The sequence below is a fragment of the Ambystoma mexicanum genome, chromosome 5q (genome assembly GCF_040938575.1).
Source record: "Ambystoma mexicanum isolate Mex_15411 chromosome 5q, UKY_AmexF1_1, whole genome shotgun sequence".
NCBI lineage: Eukaryota > Metazoa > Chordata > Amphibia > Caudata > Ambystomatidae > Ambystoma > Ambystoma mexicanum.
Genome location: NC_090933.1, coordinates 524,030,499 through 524,043,687, shown reverse-complemented (window position 1 = coordinate 524,043,687; position 13,189 = coordinate 524,030,499). Strand labels below are relative to the sequence as shown.

The 13,189-nt window shown below is 44.2% G+C and overlaps 1 protein-coding gene across 1 annotated transcript in view; it reads left to right on the top strand.

The window, feature by feature from the left end:
• The window catches only part of PRKDC (protein kinase, DNA-activated, catalytic subunit), a 3,362,625-nt gene that overhangs the window by 2,037,126 nt on the left and 1,312,310 nt on the right, over positions 1-13,189 (top strand). Inside the window, exon 50 of the mRNA XM_069621025.1 lies at positions 3,969-4,120. Coding sequence (XP_069477126.1) covers positions 3,969-4,120 — 152 coding nt within the window. The remainder of the gene's footprint in view (positions 1-3,968; positions 4,121-13,189) is intronic.

The following is a 13,189-nucleotide window of genomic DNA, read 5'->3' as shown; positions in this document are numbered from 1 at the left end:
GGGGTAGTGGCCATTTTAGATGCAGATATCTCGTGTTCTAAGAAATGCGAATTCAGATGAAATTTCACCGTGTGCACAGAATATGCTGCCAGTTATGCTGGTTGGACATCCAGATTGTAGTAGGTGCTGGTGCGGATCGGGCGACATTTATTAGGATTCAGAAGAGCTTCGGGGCGAAAGGGGTCTGGATGCCTGGAGCTTACCTCCAATGCATGGCACTTTCTGATGGTGGATGCTGCTCCTGCAGCACACGATGAAGACGCTTAGGAGCTCCTACTCTGGCGTGGATGGGAAGGATGTGCCCTGTTCTTTTCTAGAGCATTGTCCTATGAGAGAATCTACTGAGAATGTCCTGATTATGGATTGGTGTTTCAATTTTGCGTATACTTTCCCAAAAGTTCCTGTTTTCCCCCTTTGGTAGAGAAGGTACAGCACAACAATTAACGAAGATATGTGGATGCACTCCAAAATGTTTAATTTAGAAATAATGGTAATTCTAAGGGGATCCTTAAAGATTTCAAGGTGCGGGGGAGGAAAAGTAGATCTGGCACAGGTCTACTAATGCAACTATGTAAGGAAAAAAAAGAGGATCCAGCAAGACAATTACTCATGCTGGGCAAGAAGGGCATAGTACTCTGAGCCTCTGGACAGCTCAATTTGACCACTGTGGAGGGTTTCTCTTGGTCTTAGGAGTATATTGCTTTTAGGGGATCACATTCTTCATTTGAGCCTGATGACATACAGTGGACATTGATCGGCAAACAGGCCAGGGAATCAGGTTGACAAAGGATTCTACTTCTACAAGTGTTCAGGATTGGTCAGATTGAACAAATAGTGTTTGAATTACCTGTAAAGCTGTCAGGATCAATATTCTCTGTGGTGGGATAGTGCAGTGACAAAGCATATCTAAAGAAAATGTGTCTTGTGAAAGTAAACTGTACAAACAAAAGTTCAGCCAGTGCTCCATAAATTCAGCGCCTGGATGTCCCCTAGCAAACCCACACAATACTTGTGAGCTCAAGTCCCAGGTTTTAAGGGTTTCCCGCACCCTTTGTTCCACTATTCTTGGGGGTCTCTTCTCTTTATTTCTCACTCTCAGGTTTGAGGGTTTCCGCACCGTTTCCCTCAGTTCTCAGGGTCTTTTCTCTTAGACCCTGAGCATTGTACTTCGAGCCTGTGGTTGGATTTGATAAGTGGAATTGTGAGAGGCAGACCTTTTAGGATGGACTGGAGCCAGAGGATGACAGGAGGCTGCCCTAACACTGGGACAGGGTTCTCGCAAGTTTCCCCCATTTGTTCCTCTCGGTAGGGTTCAAGTCCTCTGGCAACCTGCTCCAATACCTCTCTTTTCCCTGGTGTCTTGCCTCATGTTTCACTCCCACAAAGCATTTCTTCTTCTTTATCTTTCTTGGGGTTGCTCTTTTTGCCTTCGAGTCTTTTACTTTCTCCTCACCTTAATTCCCTTCTACACTTTTCTGTACTATCTCCCCGCCTAGTCCATCACTAGTCTTCGTTTCCACCTCTTCACTTCCTTTTTGCTGAAAGTTATCCTAGTTTTCCCACTCACTTCTTTCTGTCAACCCTTCTATCAGTTTCTGGAAGTTTCTCCACTCCTTCACATCATTGAACCCCTCCTCTACTCACTCTGTTTCACTTGCCCCTTGCCTGTCCTTTCCTTGCCCATATCTCTCTATACTTTTGTGCCAGCTGTCCAATTGCCTCCTCATCTTCTTTGTCCCTTAGGGCACATCTATCACCCCATTCGGCACCTCCCTTTGAATAATAGAGGCTTTCTTATTTCCTGTCCTCACTCTCCTCCATCTATTTGGGCACCTCCCTTAGACAACGTCAGATTCTCCAGTTGCTTTCTATTTCCTTCCTCTTCTTTACCCCATAGGTACGTTCTCCCCTCCATTCCTACAATACTTCTTTCTCTTGTCCCCCTGGGTCTACCTCTTCTCCACCCTTTCATCTTTTCATCCCCAGCCTTCAGGGTCTTTCTTCCAGCCTTTTGCTTCTTACTCTCCCACAGATTCTGCTCCAGTCTTCAGCCTCCAACACCTTCCCCAGCTCATGGTCTTCCTTACTCTAGCCAACATCGAAGGACCTCTTCCTCCTTCACCTGCTAACTGAACCCCTCAGGTTTTATAGAGCTTCGGACCCTCCTTCAAGCCTCCATCTGGTGGGATAGGGGTCAGGTGTGGCGGTTTTTCATTGGTAGCTTGGGAATCATAGTTCTGTGGACTTGGATATATCTGGACAGGAGCTTTGAAAACCATTTCTACTATATTGGAACTTCAAACTTCTTCTTGTTCATAAAGTGGATTCCGGAGCAACTTTGACACCCACACAAGGGGAGCCAGGCTTACCAGCGCTGCAAGCTCCAAGGGAGCACTGCTCCTCAATTTCCTTAAAGGGACTTTTTTGTGACCCCACCATTCACTAACCTGGACAAACTTGGAACTTTGTCACACTGTCAAGTTTGAACCTTAATGGCTATCGAGATGCTGAATTTCCAGGATTGGGAGCTCTCTGAAAATGTACGTACTTCTTCCAATGTTTCAGCCTACAGGCCATGAACTAAGCGAATATATGCTCTTTTGGATGCCTCCCCTTGTTGTTCCACAAAACTGTCATTTTAGAGTTTTATGTTGTTGTTGGACAGGAATGGTCTCAATAGATGTACATTAATGGCTTGGAGAATGAGGCCTTCCTTTCTTCTACATGCAGTCTCTAAATTTAATGTCTCTTGTTGTTCTCTGCCCCTGTACATTCTTTAAAGACCAAGAAAGAGACATTGTTGCCTTCACCCAATTAGGGTTCTCCACTGTTATAGACCTAGACAAAAGGCTGTTTCTTCAATTTGCTGGCCCCCCCAAAGTTAAAGAAATTAATAAACACACAATTTCTTGATGCATTGTCATGTGCATCATGGGTTAATATGAGATTGTGAATTAAGAGTTTTCTGAAGGTTTAAGAAGATTTTCAAACAGGATTCAGTTGGCTCCTTCCACCTTGCAGAGATGGCTTTCCTTCTTGGACATGTGTCTGAATGCCACTTGACTGGCACTGCATACATTTGCCAAGGATTACAGTTTGATCCTTTTGTTCATTTTGAAATGTCGGTCTTAAAGTAGTTAATCATTAAGGGTATTCGCTCCTGGTAATTTATTTCCCACCATTTTGTATTATGATGCTCCTTTGAGAGACTTTCAAAGATGAGGAATCTGTAGGAGGATAGTATTTGTTGTAAGAAGAAAGTACATTTGGTTATATACTTTTTGATAGGTGCAATCTTCCACCCACATATTCCTTATCACCTAACCCTCAACTGCTTGTAATAATGTCATTTCTTTCAACCTTTGCTCTTTTGTGGCAGGAGTTTTATCATTCCCCTTTGCAGATAGTGGGACATTGGTTGGGACTGAGTTATGGCAACATTGGTGCTTCAATAAATGGGATGTCACCATATGGTATGGAAACATTTAACTTTAATGTGTGTATGTGTTATATAAATATAGAAAAAAATGTTTCCGGTTGCTCCAGTAGCACCCATTGTGCCATGACCGACTGATCATTGAGTCATGTTAATGCCCACCTTGTGGTTAATTAAAGATGTCCCGATGTAGTCTGCACATTAACATTTTGCAGGCATGTTGAGTCTATAGTGGGTGTGGGGGGGATGAGATCTAACTGGTTGAACCTTAGTGAATGTAAATAATTTGTCACTCATCCTAGAGACCAAGAAGTGGTTTAAATGTGTTTTAAGAAAACAAAAAGTATAATCCAAGTTTTGTCAATTTATGGGGCCATAATATTTGATGTAACCTTGGCATGGTGGAACACTTCCATGTTACCCTTGTCTTGTCATACAGGGAGATTTGCTAAAATGTGGATGCAAACCTGCAAACCAAAAACCGAAAATGAAAACATGTTTGCAGAGCATAATGATTTTTTTGTCTTTTTAGGGAGTAGCAAAAGATGAAATTCTAGCCAATAGACTATTGGACTTCTTAATGAAAAATGCTTTTCATGAAAAAAGAGCCGTCTTCAGACACAACCTGGAGATAATAAAGACAGTTCTGGAGTGCTGGAAAGGTTGTCTTTGTATACCTTACAGGTAACAAACTAAGATTACACTGAAATATGAGATTTAACAAACCATTGTGTATCAACTGAGAAATGATCATATTGTGTATCAATTGGGGCATAATAGCATTGGAAATTCAATATTCTGGTACTATAACATTTTTATGGTATGGTGCCAGATGGGATTTCTTTCTGTAATGTCCATCAAAAATAAAAAAGAGAGAATAATGTCTCCTCACTGTGTTTCTAGTTAATAGGCAGAGCATAGAAAATGGCAGACCCGTCAAAGGGAGTTGCTCATGTCCTGCACATACCAATGTTAGAATCTTAGATCCAGTTGGTGTACTGAAAATGCATTGAAGATGGTGCCGGAAATGAGTCCTCCCACACATTAGTATTGTAAATCTGCTACTTTGTTTTTCTCCATGCCTGATCCTGATGTTGCATAGTTTTACTCATGATCACTCATTATACGTTTGCTGTATTTTGCCCCAGTAAGTCTGCATGCAATAAATATGCTTCTAATGAATTATTTCCTCCCACAGATTCCTCAGCTTTGATAACCATCTCCCACCACAACTGCTGTTCAGAAACGTTTCCACCACTATGAGGCACAGCACAGCTCAATCTGAGGCCTCTACAAGTCCTGTGCCAGATATGACGTCTGGGTCAGGCAGCACTCCCTGTGACCTTAGTTCCTTTTTTCTGCACACTCAACTCGCTTCAGGAACACTGCTTTGTTGCATATTTTTCTATTTTGTGCTTTGCAATGCCTAATCTGTCGAAGTGATTGCGTTTTAAACCCTTCCGTCCATTGTGGGTGTCAGGTGTCTGTCTCTGATCTGTATGGAATTGCAGGGTATGATAAACAAGACTACATGTTGTGCCAGTCAATGCATCCAAAGGCACTTCGGGAAAGGCGTCAAAGCTTTTTAACTTCCTCCATAAAGAGAAGGGGTATAGATTGACCCGTACGAGGTCACTGGTCCATGTTTGTCGTGCTGAAAGACGAGCTCCGTCCTAAAGGACAAAAAGAAGAATCACTGCAAGAGGTCCCAGTTGCCCTGCGGTTCTTCAAAGCATCTTTCTTTTTCTTTCAAGAAGAGAAAGTCATTGTTCTATGGACTCCTGCCAGGAGAAGTCGCCACAGGTACCTTTTCCAAACCAATCCTCCACTCCGGGGGAATGGGTGTCCTTTCGGCTCAACATGATGGATATCTTCGCCAAGGCGCCGGTGGCTTTTGCCTCACCACCCGAAGCACCAACACTGTTGCTGAAGGCTTTGGCCTCTGCTCTTATGGTGTTCCCAGTACTTGGTAAAGTCATCAGAGACTTCACAAAAGTCGGCGACCGTACGTTTCTAGGCTTGGCTGCCGCTGTTACAGATGAGGGTCTGTCACTAAGGCTCCAACTCCTTCCTCCATGGCTTCTCTAGCGCTGGTTGGCACGGATGTTCCTCTGGAATATGTCCTACTCCCTAGGGGTCCATTTATGTCCCTCATGGAGGTAATTTATGAGGGTGAGAGTGACCACATCCCTTTTGGGATGGAACCCTTCTGCCCTATGGAGGTCAGGGACTTCCCTGAGGAGGAATTTGTTGTGGGTGGCAACTTGCAAGACCTTGCAACTGGTGTGAAAGAAGCAGGTGTGTCAGCACTTTGACAGAGTTCGACATGGTCCCATCTTCAACCCCAGGCCAGCCTCAAGCAACTTTCCAGTGCCTGATAGCAAAGCTGGTAACTACCCTACAATTATCTGCCGCTTCTAGGTCCAAGGTACAGTACGAGGTAACGGATATCTTGGACAAGGATCCTCAAAAAGAGACCCTCCTATCTTCTACTCGGCTGTAGAGGGTCCGATTTTAGAACTGTCGATCAAACCAGCCTCATTTCCGACCATTGACCATGATGTAACAAAGAAACATAGACAAGCACTGTATCACTCTTTATTCTTGTCGACATGTACTTCCCCTGAAAGCCTTTTGGCTTCAAGTCTTCCTCTTTTCCCTCCTTACCCCTGGACAAGGAGAGGAAGGAACTTGATGCCTTAGGCAGAAAGGTCTTTATTACTGAGGATTCAGAGCCTGACGATTGGGAATATTCATACACAATGTGAATTTATGAAATATCCAATGCTGGAGAATAACGCCCCCTTCAGTAAATTGTCTTACAGGGACCACCATTCCAGCTCTCTGAAAACCTTTGCTGAGACCTGAAGAAGATTTGAGGTGCGTCGCTGAAACTAATATCATTGACAAATGGGAAGCCATTTCGGCGACCTCATTCATAGGTGGATGAGTGCATTGTGGCTTCAGTTGTGGCATCCATTCAGAGTCCGGTGCCCCTTAGCCAAAGACCCCAAGAGCGTACGCCCTCTTCCAAGAGGTCACATGATACTGTTGATGAGGCTGCTGTTGATAGAGCAGTTGATGGGGATGTCAATGGGGCAGTCGTCGATGGAGTGGTGGACAGAGCCTTGGATCTATAGTTCAATGACAAGGCCGACATCAACAGTATCATCGCTGGTGAGTTAGTCGACAAGTACGCCGTCATGACCATGGACACTGTCTGTGTGGATTCTCTTCTCCAAATGTAACTTTATTAGCATTTCAACAATACATTGCGTCCCTACACAACTCCTCCACACCCATAAATAAGCCCTGTAAAACATCCCTCCCCGCGTTTAGCCCCCCTTCCCTCATGCATCCCCCGTCCCTTCCCCTTTTGCAGCAGTCGTTAGTTAACTCTGATAGGTTCATGCCAGTGGCGTTAGCCCCCTCCTGATGGGAAGTCTCAAAGTCTCCAAGCTGACTGTATGAGTGTTCCCCAGTGAGCCACTGTCTCCAGGCAGTGTCCGAAGTCATAGGTCACAACCCCACAATTCCCTCAGAACCAAACCCCACAGTTCAACCATACCTTAACCCCAATCCCCAGTGCTGCTCATCGGACATACTTCTCATAAAAGGGCGTCCATAGGCCTTCAATATTAGACCAGGACTTGTCTAAAAGGTGTGTTTTGAACTCCATATCGTAGATGGCTTTAACCTTTGCCACCCACTCTTTTTCCTTTGGGAGGCACGGCTCTTTCACCACTGGGCTAGGCTGTACCATATGCCCATCCTCCACCTCCTTCTCCTCCTCTACCCTCACCCCAAAAAGGAGAAACCGTGGCGAGAGCTTCCTGTAGATCCTGTCCACCCCCTTAATCCATGTTAAAACCTCCCTCCAGTAAGTTTGCACATTGGGGCATCCCCTCAACATGTGATTGTAGTCCCCCCTTCACCTGATGACACTTCCAGCAGTGCGGGTCATACCCCTTACACATCTTGGCTAACACTGCGGGCGGTTAGTGCCACCTATGTAGCAATTTCAGGGCCTGGTGTCTGTACTGCAGCGATAGCGTCAAGTGTGTTACTCTCTTGCACATTACGGCCCACAAAAGGCGGTGTCAATGTCCTTCCCCAAGTCCTGTCCCCACCTAGTCCTGGCTGACAGTGGGTGCCTGGGCTCCGCCAACAATATTGCCTTGGACAACCGAGCAATGAGCCCCCGAGAACCCGCCTTCGTGAGAAGGATGCGCTCAAAATCCATTAACCCCCTCTGCAGGTTTTCGCCCCACTGACCATTCAGCAGGGCTCCCTTTAACTGTAGGGAGCTGAAGACTGATAGCCTTCCCACACGCAGGCATTCCTTTAACCCATCGAGTGACATTAAAGCACTCCCTTCCCACATCTGCCTAGCCCTGCTTAGCCCACCTCGTACCACAGCTGAAATGCCAGCGGCTCCTCGACCCCTGTCTCACAGGGGTGGTGCCCAAATACAACTCAGGGGTGGGGCCTTAATACAATTCAGGGGTGATAGCCACGTGGATAGCCATCTATTCTCCCCCCCCCCACCACCCTTTCTTCCAAAGGGACCACAGGACTTGCAGAACTGGGTGATGCACCACCCTCCTCAGGATATGCGCCCTGGGCACCTACAGCCCTCTCCCCCAGCGATACAGGGACCACGATCGCATTGTCCATCGGCACCCACTGAGCTGCCTTATAGTATGTCGAGACATCTAGGAGCCCCACTCCCCCTCCTCCCTCGGTAGGGTCAATGTTCTGTAAGCAATCCTATGCTTGGCTCCAGCCCAGAGAAACTGCAACAGTGCCTCCTTAACGTCCTCAAAGAACAATCGCGGGACCACCACCGGGGAGCATTTGATCAAGAACAAGAATATGGGCAACACCACCATTTTAATATAATTTAGGCCAGCCATCCACGAGAGTCACAGCCTCGCCCCCCTCTCCATATCATTCCGCACTCCTGACCATAATGGCAGGTGATTCTTCGCAAAGAGATCCCCATAGTTGTGGGACACCTTTTCCCCAGTTATCGAAAGGAGTCTCCCTGCTCCTGAAACGGCAACCCTTTGATGTACTCCCTTTCTACCGCCAACAAACCCCAAGCGCGTAGGCTACCAATTTCACCAGATTGACCTTGAAGCCAGATAGCTCCCTATATCACCCCAAACTCCCCAGTAGACAAGGCACCGACTGCGCTAGCTTAGTGATGTATAGCAGGGCGTTATCTGCAGGGAGACTAACTTTACACGTTAACCCCCCTATCAAGACCCCTCTTCCTTTGTCCTCCCTGAGCACCACGGCTCCATGACCAGCACATAGAGCAATGGGGAGAGTGGGCACTCCTGTCTCGTGCCCCGCTGCAGTGTGAAGGCATACAATGTGTTCCCATTCACCACCACCATGTCTGACGGATTGGAGTATAAAGCTGCGATCCACCCCTCCATCTCAGACCCATCCCTATGATCGAGAGGACCTCCCCCAGGAAGGCCCAGCTCAACCGCTCTAAGGCCTTCTCTGCATCTAAGGCCAGCAGTAGGACCCCCTCTTGCCACCCCTGGTGTATTGATGATGCGGAACATCTTACACATGCTATCGGTCCCGTGTCTGTGCATGATGAAGCCTGTATGGTCTTCATGAATCAACTGGGGGAGGCGGGACGCCAGCACCCTTGCAAATAATTTCGCGTCCACATTTAATAGGGAGATGGGCCTGTACAAGTAAGACTATCAAACTAATTGATAGGCTTATACAATAATGTTAATTCACCAGTGCAGTACCTAGTTGCACCACCTAATGGTAATAGGGTATCGCATGTGAGAATTCCAACCAACACCTGTCCTCTGCTAAGTGACCTATTTACAAATTTGAAAATCATAGCAATTACTGCTACATCCTCATATTCAACCACATATAACTCTAGTCTTATAACCACTCAAAATAAATGCTCAGCGACAGCATACAAATTGTACTATCTACTAATCTTCAGATTAATCTTTCCGGCCGTCACTACCTGTAAACCACAACCAAAAACAGCGATTTAAGACCTAAGCACTGGAAGTCAAATTCTAATGAGAAGTTCTCTATCTGATCCACATACCCACATTGAAACAATCAATATAGTGTGATTATGCTTGTTCTCCTTCTGCTAGCTGCGCACTTTTGAGAAAACCATGCAGCGCGAGTCCGCCATTTTGGATTTCAGAACCTTAATAAATCCCTGTGACGTCAGACATAATGTCCTTCATCATAAACGTCACACGTGTTTGTTTATTTCTCTACCCAGGTCCATGTCATTGTCCATATACTCTTTGGACGGGCCTTAAATGCCCATAAGCTAATAATGCTGCGTCTTTATTATAAAAAACGAATCAACACACCAGTTAACAAGTATCAATGTTAAAATTAATCAAGATCCCCCTTAATCTCATGATATTAGACTGGAGGAACATCATTGTTGATAACTCAGCATGGTCTCATTCTATTTGATAACTTGTTATATCGTAAACCTACATTAATGTCCATACAAAACCAAACCTTTTACTTCAAAGCATTAAACCGTCCCACCTTGTATATGGTTGGTCCCTTTCTATACTTATCATCTGTGTGTAAGCCATTATAACCCTACACACAAACACTCATTGCCTAATGTGTCAAGACAACTACAACCTACAATAAAATCCTTGAAAACCAGCAATCGTTTGCAAATGTGTAGTCAAAACCCAGATTTGCATACAAATCATTATCTTGATCAGCCCAGTACAGCCAGTACAAATGCTCTCATCTTAAAATGATTCAACTATTAGGTTATTTGGTACCTAATCAAGGATTAATGAGTCTAAATCCTTTCCTAAAAATTGGGCTCCCTGTAAACCTGATTCCAGTTTTGTCCTCCAAATAGTGACACTCCTGCGAGTGTGCCACCAACGGTAATAGTGCAACCATTTTCTGCAAAGCATTCATGTGTTCCCTAATCCTAACACAAAGCTCTCATATTGTGCTTCCAATGTAGACTAACCCAAAAACACAAATAATTCCATAGACAGCAAAATTTGTCTTACAATTGATGTAATGAGTAATAATCAATTCTTCATTGATGTTAATTCTCAAGCTACGGCATTCTTTGGTGTAAATACACATGCTTAAGTTTCCACACTTATGAAAGCCTGACAACGGCTGGTGCAGCCATGTTTTACTGGTTATGATGGGGAGCCGCAGTTCTAGGAAATTATTTAGACTAATTGGTAATCATTGATTAGGTACCAAATAACCTAATAGTTGAATCATGTTAAGATGAGAGCCATTGTACTGGCTGTACTGGGCTGAGCCAGATAATGATGTATATGTAAATGTGGGTTTTGACTACACATTTGCAAACGATTGTTGGTTTTCAAGGATTTTATTGTAGTTTGTAGTTGGTTGGCACATTAGGCAATTAGTGTTTTTGTGTAGGGTTATAATGGCTTACGCATGGATGATAAGTATGGAAAGGGATCAACCATATACAAGTTGGGACGGTTTGATGCTTTGAAGTAAAAGGTTTGGTTTTTTATGGGCATTAATGTAGGTTTACGATCTAAGAATTTATCAAATAGAATGATACCATGCTGAGTTATCGACAATGATGTTTCTCAAGTTTAATATCATAAGATTAATGGGGATCTTGATTGTACTTGTTAACAACTGGTGTGTTGATTACTTTTTATAATAAGGACGCAGCACTATTAGCTTATGGGCATTTAAGGTCCGTCCATAGAGTATATGTACAATGACGGGACCTCGGTAGAAGTAAACAAACACGCGTGACGTTTATGACGAAGGACGTTACGTCTGACGTCACAGGGATTCTTTAAGGTTCCACAATCCAAAATGGCGGCCTCACGCCGCGTGGTTTCCTCAAAAATGTGCAGCTGACAGAAGGAGAACAAACCTAATCACGCTATATTGATTGTTTCAACGTGAGTATGTGGATCAAATAGAGAACTTCTCATTAGAATTTGACTTCTAGTGCTTGGGTGTTAAATTGCTGTTTTTTGTTTGTGGTTTACAGGTAATGACGGCTGGAATGATTAATCTGAAGGTTAGGAATAGTACAATTTATATGCTGGCGCTGAGCATTTAAGTAAGGTTTGAGTTGTTATAAATCTAGAGTTATATCTGGTTGGATATGAGGCTGTAGCACTAATTGCTATGATTTTCACATTTGTAAATAGGTCATTTTCACGATTCATAAAGGCAAGGATTTGAATAAGGTATAGTTCATCAGTAATGTTCATCACATATGGTGCTTAACAGAGGACAGGTGTTGGTCTGAATTCTCACATGCAATACCCTTTCATTAGGTGGTGTAACTAGGCACCAGTGAATTAATATTATTGTATAAGACTAGCAATTAGTTTGATACAAGTAACACTAAAATGTGAAATGATTGATAGGAGCATGTTAGAATTTATAAGTGCGTTGTACTAAAAAGATTAGTGTCATGAATTGATTGCATAATAGATCAATGTTAGTAATTATAAAAGGATGAAATCGCCAAACAAGCATAGGGAATGAGGATGATTTTTATGACATACTATTATGTCATTTTATATTATTTTGTATTTTTCCTTCCCATCTATCTTTGTGATTTGTCCGCTATTTGGTGTTTGGTTCGTATAAAACACTAAATTTGATGTTAATATTGTCATCTAAATGAATTTATGGTTTTGTTTATGTGATACTTTACATGTATAACAGCTATGAGGAAGACTGAAATAGAAAAGGTCGAAACACGTGTTGTTCATACAACTAAGTAGTTTTGGTTATAGTTTCGAAATGTACAGAAGATTAGTTATAACTTATTGTTTGATCAGGCGCATGAGTCATTTTCATACTATCAAATTTCAAAGTTGTGGCGACATCAGGCTTGGGGTCACATTATGAACAACACTTATGCAGCCAATTGATCTTTCATAACTCAAAGTGGCAAATTTTAGGTTTCTGGATACAGGCCGCAGGGAAGTACCAAGCTGTGTTTGAGATTATATTGTAGGGCCTGTACAAGGCACAGTTAGTGCGATTCTTGCTTGGTTTTGGAATCACCGCTGTTAAGGCCTGGAGGAAAGTCGGTGGTATGGAGCCCTCCTCAACAATGGAGTTAAACAGCTTGGCTACGGGTGCTGCCAGTAGTGACTGATATCGTTTGTAAATGTCTCTGGTGAAACCGTATTCCCCAGGGGACCTTCCCTGCTTTAATCTTTCGAATTGCCCTCATCACCTCTTTCTTCGTTACCTCCGCCTCAAGCACTTCCCGTCCTCCACTGTCAGTTTGGTAAGCGGTAGACCGTCGATGTAGGCACGCATCTCCTCACCTGTTGCCTCCACCGGCCTGGCATAAAGCTACTGATAGTAAGCAGCAAATTGGGCTGGGATGTCTTCCCCTCTATCCACCATTGCTGCATCAGCTCTGCGTATCCTGTCTACCCTCCTCTCCACCCTACATCCTTTCACCCTATTCACCAGGAACGCGCCGGCCGCATCGCCCCTTTCATAGTATTTTTACCGCAGAAACCTCATTCTCTTTACCACTTCACCTATTGACACTGAATGGAGCTCCTGTCCTTCATCTCTCCCAGATGCCCCTCCCTATCATTGCCTTTCTGCACCATCCGGGTTCTTAAAGCCTGCTGTTCCTTAGAGTCTGGCCTCAACCAGACCCCTCTCCCTTTTCCTTCCGAGTCCCTTCTGCGATGAGCAGTCCCCTGAATGTGG